This window comes from Trichomycterus rosablanca, chromosome 15 (assembly GCF_030014385.1).
Source record: "Trichomycterus rosablanca isolate fTriRos1 chromosome 15, fTriRos1.hap1, whole genome shotgun sequence".
Lineage (NCBI taxonomy): Eukaryota > Metazoa > Chordata > Actinopteri > Siluriformes > Trichomycteridae > Trichomycterus > Trichomycterus rosablanca.
In genome coordinates this window covers 21,041,538-21,063,290 of record NC_086002.1, presented here as the reverse complement: position 1 = coordinate 21,063,290, position 21,753 = coordinate 21,041,538, and the positions used below count along the sequence as shown (strand labels likewise).

Here is a 21,753-nt window from a genome sequence, read left to right as displayed (position 1 = left end):
TTATGTAAGGTTGAACAGATTAGGTGTCACTTTACGCCCATGAAAGATGACTTTTCTTTTGTCCAAGAAACAAACACCTTTATATTTGACAGCTTCGAACCAGTGTCACCTTTTCAGTTAAAGGAAATTGTCTCTCACATGAAGACCACCACATCTCCTCTTGATGTTATTCCCACTTGACTATTAAAGGAATCCTTTGATGTACTAGTTTGTGATCTAGTTACAATTATTAACACCTCTCTCACTACAGCTATCGTTCCTAAAACCTTTAAGCATGCAGTAGTCCAGCCATTTTTAAAGAATCATAGTTTGTATCCAGAAAGTTTGTGTAGTTATCGTCCAATCTCTAAAGTATCATTTTTATCAAAAATATTGGAAAAGGTAGTTTTTAAACAGCTTATACACTTTTTAAATGAAAATAGCATCTTAGAACTTTTTCAGTCAGGTTTTAAATCATTACATAGTACAGAAACGGCATTGCTTAAAGTGACTAATGATCTTTTGGTGGCTGGAGACCAGGGTGATTGCTCAGTGCTAGTCCTGCTAGATTTATCTTCTGCCTTTGATACAGTTGATCATGGCATTTTAATTGAGCGATTGGAAAAATGCGTAGGTATAAAGGGTGTGGCTCTGAAATGGTTTGTGTCTTACCTTAGTGATAGAACTTTTGCAGTAAATATAGCTAACCAGTACTCTTCCACTTCCGTATTGAGCTGTGGGGTTCCCCAGGGGTCAATTTTAGGTCCGTTATTGTTTTCTTTATACCTTTTGCCATTAGGACAAATAATTCGAAACCATGATGTGAATTTTCACTGTTATGCAGATGATTTACAGCTGTACATTCCCTTGGGTCTTGGCCAACAGTGTTCTCTGGCAAGACTAGAACAGTGTGTTTTAGATATCAAAAGGTGGATGACAAATAATTTCCTGCAGCTTAACAATAGTAAGACAGAGGTTATCCTGTTTGGTTCACCCAAGTCAGTACAGACTTATTTACCTGATTTGGGAATTTTTAGTTCCTATGTTAAACCATGTGTAAGAAATTTGGGAGTTATTTTTGATGCAGAATTAAAATTCGATAAGCAAATTAGTGCTGTGATCAAAGGCAGTTTTTTTCAACTGAGGCAAATTGCTAAAATTAAATCATTTCTCTCTAAACATGATTTAGAGAAAGTAATTCATGCATTTATTTCATCTAGGTTGGATTACTGTAATGCGTTGTATTTAGGATTAAGCCAGAAGTCAATTAGCCGTTTACAGATGGTTCAAAATGCAGCAGCTCGCCTTTTGGTTGGTGCAAAAAAAAGAAATCACATTACTCCCATTCTGGCATCTTTACACTGGCTACCTGTTCATTTTAGAATACAGTATAAAGTTTTATTGATTGTTTTTAAAGCATTAAATGATATGGCTCCAGCTTATATTAAGGACCTGCTTTGTTACTACGAGGCTGCGCGAGCCTTAAGGTCGTCATCTCAGCTACTTCTTTTTGTTCCACGATCTAGATCTAAGCAAAAAGGAGATCGGGCCTTTTCAATTGCGGCCCCAAGATTGTGGAACAGTTTGCCGCTAGAGATTAGGGCTGCATCATCATTGACCTGTTTTAAAACTAAATTAAAAGCTTATTTTTATGCTATGGCCTATGATAATAGTTGAGATTGATGGGTTTATGTCGTTGTGTTTGTGTATGTGTGTATGTGTATGTGTGTATATGTATGTGTGTACATGTAAATTTGTACTTTTTGTGAAGCACTTTGGGCAGACATTATTGTCTGCAAAAGTGCTATATAAATAAAATGAACTGAACTGAACTGAACTGGATTTAAACTTTAATCTAACTAGGATTTATTTGTGATTGGAAATCAACCCCACAACCTCAGTTTCCTCCAGTTGTTGAGTTTCTTCTTCTCATATTGATGAATTTCAGGTGAAGTCACTTTAATCCCTCCGGAACTTGTAGCTTCTGTGGAACTGCTCTTCTCAGAGGACCAACAGTGTGGAGGTTTCCAGATGAAGCCTGTGAAGAAGGAAGAACCTGAAGATACAGATGAACTCAGTAAGATATTTTTATAACGTTTTTATAAAATCATTTCTCCTAATTTGGTCGTGTCTGAATTACTTGTAATATTTGTGTATTTTAGTGCATAAGTGAGCAGGTGAGTGAAATGAGGAGACAGAAGTAAAGAATATCAAACAGATCATGCTGACTGTACAGTGTGTAGACTAGTATATAATTACAGAGTAATGCCAGGTGAATACAAGTGGCTGAATGATTGGGTAATGAATGAGAATAAATAAAGTCGAGTATATAAGCTGATATATTTAATATATACATGATTGTTTGTGCTGATGATCCTGGAGAGATGAGTCTGCAGCTTCCGTCCAGATCTTAACTGTCCTTATTGTGGGTATCAGACGTCTGATGACTGGGGTGTACTTGGGGAGCAGGAACAAAGACAGGTGATCAGACTGACCCAGGTGGGGAAGGGGTGGAGCTTTTTAGGCATTAGCAACACTTGTGTAAACTTGGTCCAAAATTTTGAGTCCCCTTCTGATGAAACTTTGGAATCCAGATCTTAAACTGCAGTGATTAAAGTCCCCAGAAACAATAAAGACTCCATCTGGGTTCACAAAGGTCTTTTATAGCTGCGTTAGCATTAGCATCTGGAGGGATATAAACTGCAGCAGTAACAATGCAGGAAACCTCTGGTGGTTATAATACCTGGTTATAAAGGGTCTACACGTTATAACCAGGTATTCCAGGTCAACAGAGCAGTAGGTATTAAGTATGACAGAGTCCATGCAGCAGGTTTTGTTTACATAAAGGCAAACACCACCACAGAAGCTCTTCATCAGTTCCACCACGCTGTGGTTTAGCTGCAGTCCATGATCCTCTTCTGTGTCAGGGTTCAGATTTTTATCAGCTCGCTTGGACGCGGTGTTCTGCTCACCTCTGGAAGTAGCTGGTTGAATTCGAATGGACGGTCCAAACCAACACTTAAAGCGGTATAAATGAATGTCCATCAGCATTTCAGGTCTTTTTATGGAAAAATGGACAGTGTGTGATCTGGACCAAAGACGATAAGAATCCAGACTGTTATCAGCAACATGTGCTGCCTTCAAGACGTCGTCTTTTCCAGGGATGTCCAACATTTTTTAACAAGACGATGCAAATCCACCTGCTGCACACATTACAAAGGCGTGGCTGAGGAATAAGAGGGTGCGGGTACTGGACTGGCCTGCCTGCAGTCCTGACCTGTCCCCAATAGAGAACAGTCTCAACCTTTTTTGGACTGTGTTTCAGACCTGAAATGCAGGAATGGATGTTTATTAATAAATGAAATGAAGTTGAGCAGATAAAAGATGAAATATCTCAGCTGCATCCTGTCTGACATCAAATAAAAGTCAAAGACAGTGTAAGAAACTCTGTGTTTTATTGTTTTCCATACTGTTCCAAGTTTTTTTTTATTTGGGGTTGTATTGTTATTATTATTATTAAATCTGCTGAAACCCTGTGTGAACAAAGGTTTATAGGTCGTCTTTTTTGACAGATAGTATAGAAGTACGTGTCTGTTAGATCTAACTTAAATGCTTAATGAAGAAGTTGGTCGTTACTACCAACAATAACAACCTTATTTTTTTCTTCACAAAACAAAGAAATTTCAGGTGAAGGAACCTCGATCCCTGAGGAACACCTCACCCCAGTGGACCAACAGTGTGGAGGTTTCCAGATGAAATCTGTGAAGAAGGAAGAAGCTGAAGATAAAGATGAACTCAGTAAGATATTTTTTATCTTGAGTAAAATAAGATTTTGATTGAATAGAATCAGAGGCAGCTGGGATGAAGCATCATACAGTGAAAGCTTGTATTGTGCTCATGCAGATCAGTGTGAGCAGGAAATGATGAATACAGGATGAATCACGTTACAGGACTTTAGCATCAGATCTCAGTTTAACATTTACTAACAATCTTTATTATTTATAATGTTATAAATGTATTTGATGATTTATAATGTTATAAATGTATTTGATTATTTATAATGTTATAAATGTATTTGATGATTTATAATGTTATAAATGTATTTGATGATTTATAATGTTATAAATGTATTTGATTATTTATGTTATAAATGTATTTGATTATTTATAATGTTATAAATGTATTTTATTATTTATAATGTTATAAATGTATTTGATTATTTTCTGCTTCAGAACTGAACAAGGATTTCTGCTGCTCCTCGTGTCCACGTTCCTCTACAACCCAAAATCACCTCCACAATCACATCAAGAGCTGCAACCATGTTAAATATGAGACTCTGGTGAAGATTAAGACTGAACATGAGGATCTGACGCCCACCAGAAGCTCCAGTAATCAGCAAACGTCCTCTGGTACTGTCAGCATTAACACGTCTCTCAGTCCCACACAGGAAGAAGGAAACGTCTGCTCACAGTGTGGGAAGAGCTTCAGTACCCGGGGTGCTCTTAAAAGACACCAGCGCATTCACACTGGAGAGAAACCATATCAGTGCTCAGAGTGTGGAAAGCGTTTTAATAAACAAAATGATCTGAAAAAACACCAGCACATTCACACTGGAGTGAAACCATTTCAGTGCTCACAGTGTGGAAAGAGTTTTTATTGTCAGAGTCAACTCAAAAGACACCAGCACATTCACACTGAAGAGAAACCATTTCAGTGCTCACAGTGTGGAAAGAGTTTTAATTGTCAGAGTCAACTTAAAATACACCAGCGCATTCACACTGGAGAGAAACCGTATCAGTGCTCACAGTGTGGAAAGAGTTTTAATCATCAAAGTGCTCTCAAAATACACCAGCGCATTCACACTGGAGAGAAACCGTATCAGTGCTCACAGTGTGGAAAGAGTTTTAATCAACAGAGTAATCTCAAAAAACACCAGCGCATTCACGCTGGAGAGAAACCATATCAGTGCTCACAGTGTGGGAAGAGTTTTAATACACAGTGTGCTCTCAAAGAACACCAGCGCATTCACACTGGAGAGAAACCGTATCAGTGCTCACAGTGTGGAAAGAGTTTTTATTGTCAGAGTCAACTTAAAAGACACCAGCACATTCACACTGAAGAGAAACCATATCAGTGCTCACAGTGTGGAAAGAGTTTTTATTGTCAGAGTCAACTTAAAAAACACCAGCACATTTACACTAGGGAGAAACCGTATCAGTGCTCACAGTGTGGAAAGAGTTTTAATTATCGGAGTCATCTCAAATCACACCAGCGCATTCACACTGGAGAGAAACCGTATCAGTGCTCACAGTGTGGGAAGAGTTTTATTGAACAGAGTGATCTCAAAAAACACCAGCGCATTCACACTGGAGAGAAACCGTATCAGTGCTCACAGTGTGGAAAGAGTTTTATTACACAAAGTAATCTCAAAATACACCAGCGCATTCACACTGGAGAGAAACCGTATCAATGCTCACAGTGTGGAAAGAGCTTTAGGTTCCAGAGTGGTCTCAAAGGACACCAGCACATTCACACTGGAGAGAAACTGTATCAGTGCTCACAGTGTGGAAAGAGTTTTAATCAACAGAGTACTCTCAAAATACACCAGCGCATTCACACTGGAGTAAAACCATATCAGTGCTCAGAGTGTAAGAAGAGCTTTAATAGACAGGAATATCTTAAAAAACACCAGTGCATTCACATTTCACAGAAATGATGCTGTCAGTGTTGGAGCTGCTTTGCTCATTTATCAGTGTTTAGACACAAGTGTGACATATCAGATTGTACCAAACAAGCTAAATTAATAAATTAATAGCTAATAATTAATTACAGGGCACCACTGTCAGTTTTTAGGGAAATTACCAGGAAATCCAGATTTATAACAGATCAGTTTGTTAGGTCGATTATTTCTCTCACTCAGGGAATCAAATTCACAGCGCTATATTCTGAATCATTCAAATATTTATTGAACTTTTAACACATAAAACATAAAATTACATAATTATTAAGTTATTAACTTATTACATTATTAAAGAAAATAGTAATAATAAAAGTATAAATCTTTAGGTTAAACTATTACTGAAAAACAATATGTGATTATCTGTAGTGTAGTGAATAATGGGTAGAACCAGGAGGTTTAGAGCCTGATGTAAGTGAATGCTATCAGCTAATAGTGGAAGTGAATTGGAAAAAAAAAGATATTGGATCAGCTAGCATTTATTGGTCTTAGTGATGCTTACTTACTGTGCTTGATTGGTTTTCTTCATACATTTCTGGACGTGTACAGTATGTTCAACTCAGAAACTTTCATTCACAGTCATCTCCTGTTATGTGTCCCTCAGGGCTCTGTCCTGGGGCCTCTGTTATTTTTTAAATATTCTATTTCTAATTCTAACAAATTCTCAGTGATGATAGAGAACTCGTCTCTTCTTCCACTCACAATCTTTCATTTCATGCACATATTAACAATATCACACGATCTGCTTATTTCCATTTACGTATCATAAATCATCTACGTCCATTCCTTTCTCCTAGAAGTGCTGCTGTTCTTGTTCATGCCCTGGTCACATCCCGAATTGATTATTGTAACTCTCTCCTTTTTGGTCTACCTCATAAAGCTATACATAAACTTCAGTTAGTTCAGAATTCTGCCCCTCGTATTATCTCTAGAACCTTCCACTCAACATGTTACTCCAGTTCTCAAGCAGCTTCACTGGCTTCCTGTCCAGTATCACATCATATTTAAAATCCTCCTCCTTACATTCAAAGCTCCTCCATAATTTAGCACCTCCATATCTCTCTGATCTTCTTCATGTCTACACTCCTTGCTGTACACTCAGATCTTCATCTGTCCTCCAATTATCTACTCCTTTGGTCTGTCTACTATTGGGGCTACTCTGCCCCACATCTCTGGAACTCTCTCCCTCCTGACATTCGCACCATTGATTCATTCCCTAGTTTCAAAACATACCTTAAACGTACTTCTTTAAACTAGCCTACCCTTAATCTTTGTCATTAATTATGTACAGATGTTTTGTATTGTAAGGTGTCCTTGAGTGTTTTCAAAGGCGTCAATAAATGTATTAAAATTTATTATTTTTTTTATATGTTGCCGCAGATGTTACTTATATAACTTTTTTCACACATTTTCATGGTTAGGCTTATATAACTTGGTACAATTAGTTTGGTACAATCTGATGTTTTCATATGGTCATTTATGTATTTTGCTTGTTATTACTTGTTTGTTAATAAAATATCTACATGTTGAACCTTATTCCTATATAGCTCCATATATTTCACACAATGCATCCTTCACGTTCACGCTGGGGAAGGGGTGAACAGCTAGTGATATCATAATATATCAATTTTTACACTTAGCATTGATTGATTACTGGAATTCTGTGTTCAGCTCCATTGAGGATTGTGATGTTGTGAACTGCATAGTCATAGCTGTCAAGGACAGGAGCGAGGAAAACCACTGCACAAGGGACTTCTGTTCCAACCAGACGTGTTTACTTTCACTATTTACAGGTGCTCCAAGTTACTCAATACTATTTACAAACATATATACAATATTTACAAGCTGGGTGAAAATGTTCACCAGGACTACTGGGATTCTTTACCACCAGAATCACTTACATTCACAGTCCTATTTATGGCGTCTGAACAGACCTTCTCCTTTCTCTCTCACAATGAGCTGCAATGTGTGCATCTTTAGGTGAGCTGAATTCGCTTTTGTAGCGTGCTTGTGTATAAAAGTAAAGTGCAGATGGGATGACTGCGTGATCAATGACGTCATTACAAGGATATAAAATTTTCCTCAGTTCTGTTGGTACATTCGTTAAAAAGTCTCCATATTGATATTATATTGCTAATTACACTTAGCATTGGTAGTTTGTTGATATTCTGTATTGATATTGTATTGTTGATATTCAGATGTATTGGAAACATTAACATTTTTCTCAGGTATGTTGGCACATCAGACAACCCCCCCCCCCCCCCCCCTCCTCAAAAAAACATAAAAAACCTCTCGCACACACCAAAGGATATGGGTGATAACAGAACTTTTAGGAGCTGCTAAATGAGCTACTAAGCTAACTGTTCGCGTCAAATTAATGTGTACTACATAGTGCACTAGATCGTGTTATAATCCGCTCTTACCTTGTTACTTTCGTTTTCTATGGTTATATTTTCATTTGTATTTTCCGCTTGTGTACTTTGTTAGTTCTGTTATCCTCCGTTTTATTTTTCGTTAAAGTTTATTTCGGACTTTCGCTTTTTGTTCTTGTTAGATATGTGTGTGTGTTTTTGCCTGCCCGGCTTCCTTCTCCCCCCAGCGGCTTGGAGGGGTACTGTCCCCAGAAATTGCAGTGGAAGCCAGCCAATGGATCGCTGGAGGGCGGACCTCACTCACCTGTACCTCATTTTCCATCTAATCAGCTACCGCTTATAAACGCCGGCTTTTCCACCACGCATCGCCAGATTGTCTGCTTGTCACCGCGGTACAGTGACACCTGACTCCTGAGCTGATCTCTCTTTTTAAAGGACATTATCTTGTTGCTGTTCAAACTATTTTTCAACGTTGTTGTTTTTCTTCCCGGTTGATTCTAGCCCAGCGATCCATTCATCATCTGGCTTTCCTGTTGGTTCCTGGACTTGGCTCCTAGCTCCTGCGACCCTGGTTCATCTTCCACTACCACCCCTGCACTCCTGTTGGTTCCTGGACTTGGCTCCTAGCTCCTGTGACCCTGGTTCTTCTCCCACTGCCACTGTTTGTTCTGCCTAAGCTCTGGACAGTGTTGGACACCAACCCCTCTTATTCCTGGACTCAGATCATAGCTCCTCTTACCCACAGTATTGCTCCAGCCGCTTCAGTGTCCTCTGTTTGGACCTATCACCATTTCCCCTGTTTGTCTGAATCTAATAAATATTCATTGTCAACTTTAGTTCTCGCTCCTTTTTGTGCATCCATACTTGGGTTCCCCTACGTTACGGGTTTTCTCAAACCCCCATATCATAACAGTACAATCTGGCCAGCATGGAACCCGTGGATGCACAAACAGGCGAGGACCTTACTGTGGGCATGGTCCTGACTCGGCACAACCAGATGTTGGACACCCTCACCCAGCGGCTCGCGGATCTTACCCAACAGGTTGCCCGTTTAAGCCCCCCAGTGCCGGTTCCTCTCGCTGAACCCCAGGTGCCTCTGGGGTCACCCGCTGTTCCTACAGAGCCTGGGGCCCCAGAGGTCCCTTTGGAGACACCCATCCCCAACCCCGAACCCTTTCATGGGGACTTGGACAGGTGCCGAGGTTTCCTGTTCCAGTGCCAATCTATCTTTCGTCAGCGTCCCGCCACATTTGCCACTGACGCTAGTAAGGTTGCCTTCATAATTGGTCATCTTAGGGGCAGAGCACTCTCTTGGGCTGAGGCGGTTCAGTCCCGAGAGGACCCACGGGGGGGGACGTTCTCTGACTTCCTCACCCGTTTTAAGGTTGTCTTTGACCACCCAGACCACTCGGGAAGTGCCTCAGCCCGCCTATTTTCCCTACGCCAAGGTTCCCGGTCGGTGGCAGAATATTCTATTGAGTTTTGGACCTTGGCTGCTGACTCAGGGTGGAATGAGGAGGCTCTTCGGGAGGCGTTCCAAAGGGGCCTCATGGAACCCCTGAGGGATGAGTTGGCGGTAAGGGAAGAAAACCCTGACCTTCATTCCCTGGTCGCCCTGGCTATCCGCCTGGATAACCGCCTCCGGGGTCGGCGCCGCGAAGGGGCAGCCAGGCTTGGCCCAGGGTCTCGTCCACCTGTTTCCTTGTTTTGTCCCCTGGAGCCCTCTGGCAGTCCTGTTGGCACGCCTTCATCCACTATACAACAGCCTGAACCGATGCAGTTGGGGCGTGCTAGGCTCACCCCCGAGGAGCGGGCTCGTCGCTTCAGAACCGGGCAGTGTTTGTATTGTGGCGAGGTGGGACATATTTTGCAGGTGTGCCCTACCCGACCAAAAGAGAGGGCTCGTCAGTAGCCGTGGGGGTACTGGCGGGCCACTCTCAGCAACCCCCACCACCCAGGGAACTTCACCTTCGGATTCGGGCCACCCTCTGCTGGCACGGCGGCTCAGTTCCCCTCCAGGCCCTTGTGGATTCGGGTGCAGAGGACAATTTGCTTGATGAGGGGCTGGCAGCCCAGACAGGGTGCACCCTTGAACCCCTCGATCCCCCGGTCACCGCGTGTGCCCTGGATGGAAGGGTCATTGCTCGGGTCACCCACCGCACCACACCTTTGACCCTTATTCTTTCGGGTAATCACCGGGAGACCCTTTCTTTCGCTGTAATCAAGGCTCCCCAGACCCCCCTAGTTCTGGGCTACCCCTGGTTAGCGCTCCATAATCCCCATATTGACTGGGCCCTAGGACGAGTGGCGGTCTGGAGCGACTTTTGTCATGCTAATTGTCTGGTCTCTGCCATCCCACAGCCAGGAAATCCGACTCACACTCCCCCTGACACAGAAGACACCGACCTATCCAACGTTCCCCAGGAGTATCATTTTCTCCGTGAGGTTTTTCGGAAAGACCGTGCCAAATCTCTACCCCCCCACCGACCCTATGACTGTGCCCTCGATCTATTACCTGGAGCTCCACTGCCTACCAGCCGGCTGTACAACATCTCTCGGGCTGAAAGGAGCGCCATGGAAACCTACATTTCCGACTCTCTTGCCGCGGGGATCATCCGCCCATCGTCCTCTCCCTTGGGGGCGGGGTTCTTCTTTGTGGAGAAGAAGGACAAAACCTTACGGCCGTGTATCGATTACCGGGGCCTTAATCAAATCACAGTGAAGAACCGTTACCCCCTGCCCTTGATTTCCTCTGCCTTTGACCCACTGCAGGGCGCCACCATCTTTACCAAGCTTGACCTACGTAACGCTTATCATCTGGTACGAATCCGGGAAGGCGACGAATGGAAGACAGCATTCAACACCCCATTGGGACACTTTGAATATCTTGTTATGCCTTTTGGGTTGTGTAATGCCCCAGGGGTGTTTCAGGCATTGGTAAACGATGTTCTCAGGGACTACCTCAACCGGTTTGTCTTCGTGTACATTGATGACATTCTCATCTTTTCCAGGTCACTGGAGGAACATAGCGCTCATGTTCGCCAGGTCCTCTCACGGCTCCTAGAAAACAAACTTTTCGTCAAGGCTGAAAAGTGTGAATTTCAGGTGGACTCTGTGGAATTCCTGGGGGTGATTCTTGAGCGCGGCCAGGTTAGGGCCGACCCCCACAAGATTCGTGCGGTAACTGAGTGGCCTACACCCACCTCACGTAAGGAGCTCCAACGCTTCCTTGGTTTTGCCAACTTTTACCGGCGGTTCATCCGTAATTACAGCCAGGTCGCAGCACCCATCACTCGCCTTACCTCCACCAAGATCCCTTTCACCTGGCCCCCAGAGGCCGACGAAGCTTTCTCCCATCTCAAGGCCCTATTTACTTCAGCCCCCATCCTCATTCAACCAGATCCCGACAGGCAGTTCATCGTTGAGGTCGATGCATCGGACACGGGGGTGGGAGCTGTCCTATCCCAGCGAGCGGGGCCCGAGAACCGTTTACACCCATGTGCCTTTTTCTCCCGTCGCTTATCCCCAGCGGAGGCCAACTATGATGTGGGTGACCGTGAGCTGTTGGCAGTGAAACTGGCCCTGGAGGAGTGGAGACACTGGCTGGAGGGGAGCGCTCAGCCTTTTATCGTTTGGACGGATCATAAAAACCTGTCCTACATCCAGGCGGCAAAGAGGCTAAACTCCCGACAAGCAAGGTGGGCACTTTTTTTTAGTCGGTTTGACTTTGCTATGACCTACCGGCCCGGATCACGCAATATCAAACCGGATGCCCTATCTCGTCAATACTCCACAGAGGAAACTCCAGCCAGTTCGACAACCATTCTTCCACCCAGCCGGGTCATTGGATTACTCACATGGGACATTCGCAGGATTGTCACTGAGGCCCAGGCGCAGGAACCAGATCCCAGGTCAGGACCCCATGCCTGTCTTTTCGTCCCTACCACAGCTCGCTCCCCTGCCTTGCAGTGGGCCCATGGCTCCCGCATTGCCTGCCATCCTGGTGTTAGCCGCACACTGTCGCTGTTAAGGAGACACTTTTGGTGGCCATCCATGGAGGCTGATGTCAAGGAGTTTGTGGCCGCTTGCACGACATGCGCACGTAACAAGTCCTCCCACCAACCTCCAGCAGGGTTACTACATCCACTTCCAGTCCCGGGTCGCCCATGGTCCCACATAGCGTTAGATTTTGTCACCGGTCTACCTGAGTCAAGCGGGAATACGGTGATTCTAACCATGGTGGACCGGTTCTCCAAGGCTGTGCACTTTGCGGCCCTGCCCAAACTCCCCACAGCCTTCCAAACGGCGGAGCTATTAGTTAACCTGGTGTTTCGCGTGCATGGGATCCCTACGGACATTGTGTCGGACCGTGGGCCCCAGTTTACCTCCCAGGTCTGGAGGGCTTTCTGCAGAGCCTTGGGCGCGACGGTCAGCCTCTCGTCTGGCTTCCACCCTCAGTCCAATGGACAGGCGGAGAGGGCAAATCAGAGCTTGGAAGCCGCCCTACGATGCATGGCCGCCCGCAACCCCAGGGGTTGGAGCTCCCACCTAGCTTGGATCGAGTACGCCCACAACACCCTGATCTCGTCCGCCACAGGTTTTTCCCCCTTTGAGGCCTCCCTAGGCTATCAGCCCCCGTTGTTCCCCGAGCAGGAAGCAGACGTGGCAGTTCCCTCCATTGAGCAACATCTCCGTAGGTGCCGAAGAGTCTGGAAGACCACCCGGGCTGCTCTCCTCCGGACTCGTGACAACAACCGCCGGTCGGCAGACCGCCATCGGAGACCTGGCCCCCCCTACGCTCCCGGTCAGGTCGTATGGCTATCTACCACGAATATTCCCCTCCGCTCGGTATCCAAGAAACTCTCCCCCCGCTACATCGGCCCCTACGTCATTGAGAGGATTATTAACCCCACGTCTGTGCGTTTACGACTCCCCCGCCACATGCGCATCCATCCCACATTCCACATCTCTCAGCTCAAACCAGTGGCCTCCTCCACCCTGAGCCCTCCTTCCGACCCCCCACCACCTGCCCGGCTCGTCGACGGCCATCCGGCATACACGGTCCGCCGATTGCTGGAGGTTCGGAGGCGAGGCCGAGGCCTTCAGTACTTGGTAGATTGGGAGGGCTACGGACTGGAGGAACGTTCCTGGATTCCCCGATCTGCCATCCTCGACACCAACCTGATCCGGGAGTTCCACCTCCGAAATCCTAATGGACCCGGTAGGCCGCCTGGAGGCGGTCGTTAAGGGGGGGGTACTGTTATAATCCGCTCTTACCTTGTTACTTTCGTTTTCTATGGTTATATTTTCATTTGTATTTTCCGCTTGTGTACTTTGTTAGTTCTGTTATCCTCCGTTTTATTTTTCGTTAAAGTTTATTTCGGACTTTCGCTTTTTGTTCTTGTTAGATATGTGTGTGTGTTTTTGCCTGCCCGGCTTCCTTCTCCCCCCAGCGGCTTGGAGGGGTACTGTCCCCAGAAATTGCAGTGGAAGCCAGCCAATGGATCGCTGGAGGGCGGACCTCACTCACCTGTACCTCATTTTCCATCTAATCAGCTACCGCTTATAAACGCCGGCTTTTCCACCACGCATCGCCAGATTGTCTGCTTGTCACCGCGGTACAGTGACACCTGACTCCTGAGCTGATCTCTCTTTTTAAAGGACATTATCTTGTTGCTGTTCAAACTATTTTTCAACGTTGTTGTTTTTCTTCCCGGTTGATTCTAGCCCAGCGATCCATTCATCATCTGGCTTTCCTGTTGGTTCCTGGACTTGGCTCCTAGCTCCTGCGACCCTGGTTCATCTTCCACTACCACCCCTGCACTCCTGTTGGTTCCTGGACTTGGCTCCTAGCTCCTGTGACCCTGGTTCTTCTCCCACTGCCACTGTTTGTTCTGCCTAAGCTCTGGACAGTGTTGGACACCAACCCCTCTTATTCCTGGACTCAGATCATAGCTCCTCTTACCCACAGTATTGCTCCAGCCGCTTCAGTGTCCTCTGTTTGGACCTATCACCATTTCCCCTGTTTGTCTGAATCTAATAAATATTCATTGTCAACTTTAGTTCTCGCTCCTTTTTGTGCATCCATACTTGGGTTCCCCTACGTTACGGGTTTTCTCAAACCCCCATATCATAACAGATCGTGTGCAAGATAATAGATTTATGTTCCCTACATAGTGCACTAGATTGTATATTAGAAAAGAATTTATGTTCCTTACTTAGTGCTTACACTAGATAGTGTACTAGATAATAGACTTATGTTTTTTACATAATGTTTTAGGTAGCGCATTATTTAACGGATTTAGGTTCCCTATATAGTGCACTAAATTGTATATCAGATAACGGATTTATGTTCCCTACATAGTGCACTATGTAGTATTTTAGATATGAATTTATGTTCCCTACAAAGTGCACTAGATAGTGTATTAGATAACGAATCCATTTTCACTACATAGTGCACTAGAAAGTATAACTAGATGATGATTTGTGTTCCTTACATAGTGCACTAGATAGTGGATTACATAATTAATTATGTTCCCTACATAGTGCACTAAATTGTATATTCGGTCATAGATTTATGTTTCCTACTTAGAGCACTAGACAGTATATTAGACAATTGATTTATGTTCCCTACACAGTGCGCTAGATTGTATATCAGATAACGGATTTAATACACGATCGGGAAAAGACTGTGTCACCTGAGTGCACGCGTGCGTGTGTGACCTTTAGTGTCTCGTCCTGTCCTTTATCACATGACACTGGTTGGTGGATGAAGGGTTTCTTTATTCATCTGCCTGCAATGAGTTCAGCAACCACATAGATATTACAAAGAATGATCAGCCAGCCCACAGCACTGCTCCGTCTATCTGCTGTGGATCTCCCAGCATTCAACTGGTTATATAGAAAAACGTGCTGGCGGCATGTGACCAAAAGATGGCGCTAAACTCATTTGCAAGAATTTCATAACTATACACATAAACATAAGCATCTTTTTACACTGTTACATACACCCGCCTGAAATTCTGGCAAATGGGTGAAACATTATGACAAAGCGAGAGAAAAAAAACTGTCGTGACATAACTGACGAAAGAAAGAAATACAACAAAATGTGTACACTATGGAACATATCTGTTTGCAAGTCAATTAGAAAAATTCTCCTTAAAGGAGTGTGTGAGCAAGAAGTGGTACCTAGCCCCTTACTCAACACAGACACAAAAGATGCCCTATACACCTCTTGAACTAAAACTTGAAAGCAGAAAGAGAAGAAATAGAGCGAAGAGTCGAGGGCAGAGAGTTCCAGAGTGTTGGGGCGGCAACGCTGAAGGACCTGCCACCCATAGTGGACATCCTAAATCTAGGAACAGAGAGCTGATTTTTGTCTGATGACCTTAGTCTGCGTGATGGTGTGTGGCGTGTGAGGAGTTTAGTAAGATAGGCGGGAGCGAGACCATGAAGTGCTTTAAAAGTCATGACCAGAATTTTATATTTAATGCGCATGGAAATTGGCAGCCAATGTAGTTCTTCCAAAACAGGGGTGATGTGGTCAAACTTTCGGGTAAATGTCAGGACCCGAGCAGCTGCATTTTGTATGGTTTGCAGGGGACGGAGGGTTTTGGCGGGAAGTCCGTGCAATAAAGAATTGCAGTAGTCCAAACGGCTGGTGACAAAAGCGTGTATCAGTGTTTCCGCCACCTCAAATGAAAGATATGGACGGAGACGAGTAATAATGCGAAGCTGAAGGAAGGCTGATTTGGATAGTGATTTCACATGAGGACCGAATGAAAGCAGAGGGTCAAACAGGACACCAAGATTGTGTACACAGCTGGAAGGTGTGATGGAAACATTCCCAATGAGGAGGGGAGAGTTTGTGAAAGAGGAAAGTGAAGTTTTAGTTCCCACGTAAAGAAGCTCAGTTTTAAGGGGATTAAGCAGCAAGAAATTTGAATGCAGCCAGGATTGAAGTTCCTGGATACACAAGGTGAGCGAGGCGGGAGGAAAAGAGATGGATGGTTTGAAGGCAAGGTAGAGTTGGGTATCGTCTGCGTAGCAGTGAAAGTTAAGACCATGTCTGCGTATGATGGAACCAAGTGGAATGATATAAATAATGAAAAGAAGAGGCCCCAGTACAGAGCCTTGCGGTACCCCTTGTTTCACCAAAGCAGTGTCGGAAACATGATTATCCAAGCGAATGAAAAAATGCCTGTCAGATAGATAGGATTTGAACCAGGAGAGTACAATGCCAGAAATCCCAATATCAGACAGACGAGACAGAAGGATGTTGTGGTTAACCGTATCGAAGGCAGCAGAGAGATCTAGAAGAAGAAGAGACGAGACAAAACCAGAGTCCGAGGAACGTATTAGATCGTTCAGCACATAGAGTAGAGCAGTCTCAGAACTGTGTTGGGAACGAAAACCTGACTGGAAAGTTTCAAACAGATTATTTGTGCTCATAAAGTCAAGAAGCTGAGAAGCTACGACTTTTTCGAGAACCTTAGAAAGGAATGGAGGATTCGAGATTGGTCTGAAGTTGTTTAACACAGATCTGTCCAGACCCGGTTTCTTTAGGATGGGAGTGACAGCGGCAGTTTTAAGATCAGAAGGGACAGAACCAGAAGAGAGTGAGAGATTGACAAGATGACAGATAGGAGCAGCTAAGAGCGAGTCACAGGATTTCAGAAGATAAGTAGGAGCGGGGTCAAGAAATGAGGTAGTGGGCTTTGAAGCGGCCAAGATCTTTAAAATAGCAGAAGAATCGACAGCAGTGAAAGATGACAGAGAACTAGGAGAAGAGAGTGAAGGAACAGTAAACGGAGTTTGATTTGTAGAATTTGATAAAGTCTTATAAATAGTAGAGACCTTATCCTCAAAAAATGTCAAAAAAGAATTACAAAGCTCCCGTGAAGCGGGAGAAGAGTCAGATGGGGGATGCAGTAGCCTCTTGACAGTAGAAAATAAGTGAGAGGGGTCTTGTCCTGCTATCTTAAATTTATCAGTAAGGTAAGTAGTTCGAGCAGCATTAAGTGCCGCTTTATATTTGTCTAGGTGAGCAGAAAAAGCAATGGAATGCACGGATGACCTGGTTTTCCTGTATAGACGCTCTAACCGTCTACCAGTAGTTTTTAATACACGTAGTTCCGGGGAGAACCAGGGAGAGGAGTGGGACCGTGGAACATACCTGGTTTTCACCGGAGCTAGGACCTCAATGGCAGATGCGATCGATTGATGGTAAAGTGAGACAGCCTCCACCAGTAAGCATACAGAAGTAATACTGGTAAAGTTTGAGTGTTCCAGAGTAGCCATGAGGGATTGAGGACTGATAGCAGAATAATTTCGATAGGAAATTAATGTCTTCGGAGAGGATTTGGTAATAGGAAGAGAGAGACAGAAAGTAATAAAAAGATGGTCAGAGACACCAGTAATATGACCAGACACATTACTGACAACATTGCCAGTTGCACATATGAGATCTAAAATGTGGCCTTGTTTATGTGTTGGAAAAGTTACATACTGCTGGAGATCAAAACAATTCAACAGTGACAAAAAGTCTGCAGCGGGGGAAGAGTTAACGTCGAGATGTATGTTAAAGTCACCCAACAGGACTATGGAAGTAGAGGTTGCACTGATGAAATTTAGAACTTCAGCCAGCTCAGACATAAATACAGAGATAGAGTTCTTGGGAGGACGGTATACCAATACTATATATGTTGTGATACGACCGAGGATCTTAACGATCATGTACTCGAAAGACGAGACCAACTGGGACTCGCATAGCCTTACATTGACACTGTTAGGAAAAAACACAGCTAGACCTCCCCCCCTACCAGTTAATCTTGGTGACGAGAAATGTCTAAAACCAGATGGTGTAGCAATGTTCAGATGAAAGTATTCGTCTGGCAATTGCCAAGTCTCGGTGAGGAACAGGAGATCAACATGGTAATGAGCAATGCGATCACAGATTAAGGCAGCTTTGTCCGAAAGTGATCGACAGTTGAAAAGTGCGAGGGTAAACAGTCTATTTTGGGATGTTGTGGACTGGGAGGGTATATGCGGTGACGAGGATGTGGCAGATCGAGGAAACTCGCGAAGGACCCTCGGAGCCGCACGCTGCGATGACCACTTGGAGCTCTTCTTAGGCCGGCGAACCGTAGACCAGATGACTGGAATAGCCGAGACAGAAGATTGATAGCTGTGAAACAGGGTCGCACGTTGAGAGTGATGCCTCCTACGGCCGCGATGAATATAGCGTGGGCGCCGTAGAATTCCAATACTACGGCAGAAGCTATAAGTTGCAGAATCAAGGTGATAGCAGGATCGTAGGTGAAGAAGTTCAGTTGAAGAATAAACATGGAAGTAGCCATCGGAGGAAGCAGCGTAGTTATTGCAGTCTGGGATTCCAAGAATTGCAATGGAGTGACCAAACAATGAAAAAACGGAGATGGCGAAGAGCATAAAGCCAGCAGATGGCATAATGCACCATATATGAAAGGTCAGTAGCCAAAATAACAGTTCAAAACAGAAATTAAGCAAAAAAGAGTTTGCAGCAGCAGCACAACCTCACAGTCACACTACACAGGTGAAAGTAGCTGATGGCAAAATCTGGAAAAACTACGTTAGCCGACCTAGTGGCAAGTACCCACATACAATCAAACAGTCGCTCAGCTAGCGATATAACTGAGGGAAAGCTGACAGCACACAAACGAGTGAACGAGAGATGACCCACTCACCACAGTTGAGGCTTATGCAGGACGTCCTAGGAGAAGGCTCGCAGCCAGACAGCCAAGCACAGTCACCGGCGAGGTTAACTGAGAGGAAGCGCAGCAGCTGGCTACTCAGCAGGTAGCAGTGGTCATCAGATGATGTCAGTTGCAGCAGAGATGAAAAATAAAAGGGCTATAGCTGGTAAAACTGGTAGAACTGCTACTTCAGCCGCTACTTCAGCCGCTACTTCAGCCGCACGAAATAGCAGCATGCCCACGTAAACAAACAGTAGCGGCAGCGGTATCACAGCGGTATCGCCGTTAAGTACCAAGCTACATGAAAAACAGCAAAAAAAACTGAGAAATATCCGAAAAAGAGTGAAAAAAAGAAAAAAAGAAAAGAAAATCCAGCTATGAGAAACCGAAAATGGAGCGGCAGCAACACAAGCGCACAGCGTACCCAAAACCGGAGATATATACTGATATATACTGAAAGTACATCCTTCAGAAAAGTAAACAAAGTACTGTAAAAGTAAACAAAGTACTGACAGTAGAATTCGAGCTATGCAAAGCTAAAAATCTCACAAATAAGACGATTGGGAGGTCTAACGATTCTACCAACCCTAGTGCAAGCTGTAGTAGGCTGTGTGCAGATCACAAGTTCCTGAGAGTGTGATGTGTCTGAATGTGACTGAACGTGATCAAGAGAAACAAGGGATGACTGAGGCGAGTTGTTAACATTGTCAACACTATGATGACTGCTAGCTGACTGGTTAGAAATACTAAGTGAAGAGTCAAAGGAAGACGCTGTGTCAGGTGCTTCATCGAGTTGGTCTGGTAAGCACTGACGCTCTGTGTCATCATTCACATGTGATTCACCATCATCATCACATTGCATGAGCCATGACATTGTACGATCACCGCTTCCTTCTACCTCATTAGGCACAGCAGCATCTTGTTCATTAATGGAAGTCTTATCATCAGACTGCGCATCTACATTACCATCCAGAGGTAAGAAATTAACAGGTAGCATAAGGTTCCTGTGTACAACCTTTTCTTTGCCTGTCAGAGAATCTCTAACTCTGTAGACATTGATGGCTGGTCTCACAGACATGACTTCATATGGGGTTGACTCCCATTTGTCTGCAATCTTACGCTTCCCTCTTTCACCTCTGTTGGCAAGAAGCACTCTATCCCCAACTGCCAAGGGAGAACCTTTCACCTTCTTGTCATACAGCTTAGCATGACGTGTCTGCTCTTTGACGGTGTTCTTTTGCACAATTTGAGCTGCCTCATGCAAGTCTCTCTTTAGATGAGTCACAAACTCAAGATGACTGACTATGTCACCATTGCTGTCAAAGGCATGCTGAAACATGACGTCAATGGGAAGTCTAGGAATCCTCCCAAACATAAGATAGAATGGCGCAAACCCAGTGGTTTCGTGTTCTGTGCAGTTGTAACAGAAAGTCAAAAGATTCAGCATGTTGGGCCACTTTGCTTTGGACTGTGAAGGCAAAGACCTTATCATATTGCCAAGTGTCCTGTTAAATCTTTCTGTAATGCCATTCCCCATAGGATGATAAGGCGTTGTGTGTGACTTTTGAACTCCAGCCATCTCAAGTAGTTCTTTTATGAGTTTGCTTTCGAAATTGGCACCTTGGTCAGAATGAATGCGCTTTGGAAAACCATAAACGAGAAAGAAGTCATTCCAAAGACGCCGTGCAACTTGTTTAGCAGATTGGTTCTTGCAAGGAAAAGCGTGTGCCATCTTGGAAAAGTGATCTGTAACGACAAGCACATCCACAGACTTATTACCTTGCTCTGCAGTCCAAAAGTCTATGCAGACTAGTTCCACTGGCTCAGTGGTAGTGATGTTTGTGAGTGGAGCACAAGCATGTGGTTCTGGTGTCTTTCCCACAATGCATCGGTCACAGGACTTAACATGGTTTATAACATCACGCTCCATGCCACTCCAAAAAAATCTTTGCCTGGCTAGGGACAGTGTGCGAGACTGACCTTGGTGACCCGCTGCATCATGTAGGCCACGTAGAACCTCTTGTTTCAAAGAGTCAGGGACTACAAACAGGAAAAGCTTCTTGTTTGTGCGATGGTCTTTTCTTGTCTTATACAACATACCATTCCTAATGGTAAATTTCTTCCAATGTCTAAGAAGCTTGATGGCACTACGAGGCTCAGCAGCTCGCTCACGCTTGGTGGGACGCTTGTGTCTCTGCCCGTAAAACATGGCTCTGCCTATAGCGCCATCTTGCTCTTGCATAGTGAGCAGTCGGCTTTGTGGAAGAGTAGTGCTCGGATCTTCCTTCTGAAGTGTAGGAACATTTGGGCCTGTTCCAATCATTTGACTCACACCACCAGTACACTGTGCACTGAACAAGGCATCAATCTCACCTGCTGCTATTGAGCCCTCTGCAACAGGCAGTGTAGGTTCATCCACCATCCCTTCAGCTGAATTATCACTTGAGTTCTGAACCACTTGACAGTTGTTGGAGAACCTGAAGGCGTCTTGGACAGTTCCACCACTCACACCATTAACTTGGTTGAGAAGAGCAGTATAGGGCTCTGATACCAGGCGATGACTGACGCACGACTGAACAAATGGCTCCCGATCTAAGGCATCAGCAACAACATTCTTGGGACTAGGTATGTACTTCAGGTCAAAGCTGTAGGAAGCAAGCTTAGATATCCACCATTGTTCACATGCGTCAAGTCGAGGTTTGGTCAGAATATATGTCAAGGGGTTGTTGTCAGTCCAAACTATGAAGTGTCTGCCTTTTAGCCAATGGCTAAATTTGTCACAAATCGCCCATTTTAGCGCAAGAAATTCAAGCCTATGTGCAGGGTAGTTAATCTGAGATCTGGACAGTGTTTTACTCACAAAAGCCACGGGTCTAGCTATTTTTGCACCAGGTGACATTTGAGAGAGGACAGCTCCGATTCCATCAAATGA

The 21,753-nt window shown here is 44.5% G+C and overlaps 3 protein-coding genes across 3 annotated transcripts in view; 2 read left to right on the top strand and 1 right to left on the bottom strand.

Annotated features, from left to right (window-relative positions):
* The window catches only part of LOC134329498 (zinc finger protein 420-like), a 150,033-nt gene extending 144,081 nt beyond the window's left edge, over positions 1-5,952 (top strand). Inside the window, exon 4 of the mRNA XM_063010785.1 lies at positions 4,489-5,952. Coding sequence (XP_062866855.1) covers positions 4,489-5,695 — 1,207 coding nt within the window. The 3' untranslated portion in view covers positions 5,696-5,952. The remainder of the gene's footprint in view (positions 1-4,488) is intronic.
* LOC134328786 (uncharacterized) overlaps positions 1-21,753 on the bottom strand; it is a 765,451-nt gene that overhangs the window by 552,228 nt on the left and 191,470 nt on the right. The gene's annotated exons all lie outside the window — the stretch shown is intronic.
* Positions 1-21,753, top strand: part of LOC134328810 (histone H1-like) — a 52,516-nt gene that overhangs the window by 22,782 nt on the left and 7,981 nt on the right. The window lies entirely within an intron of this gene.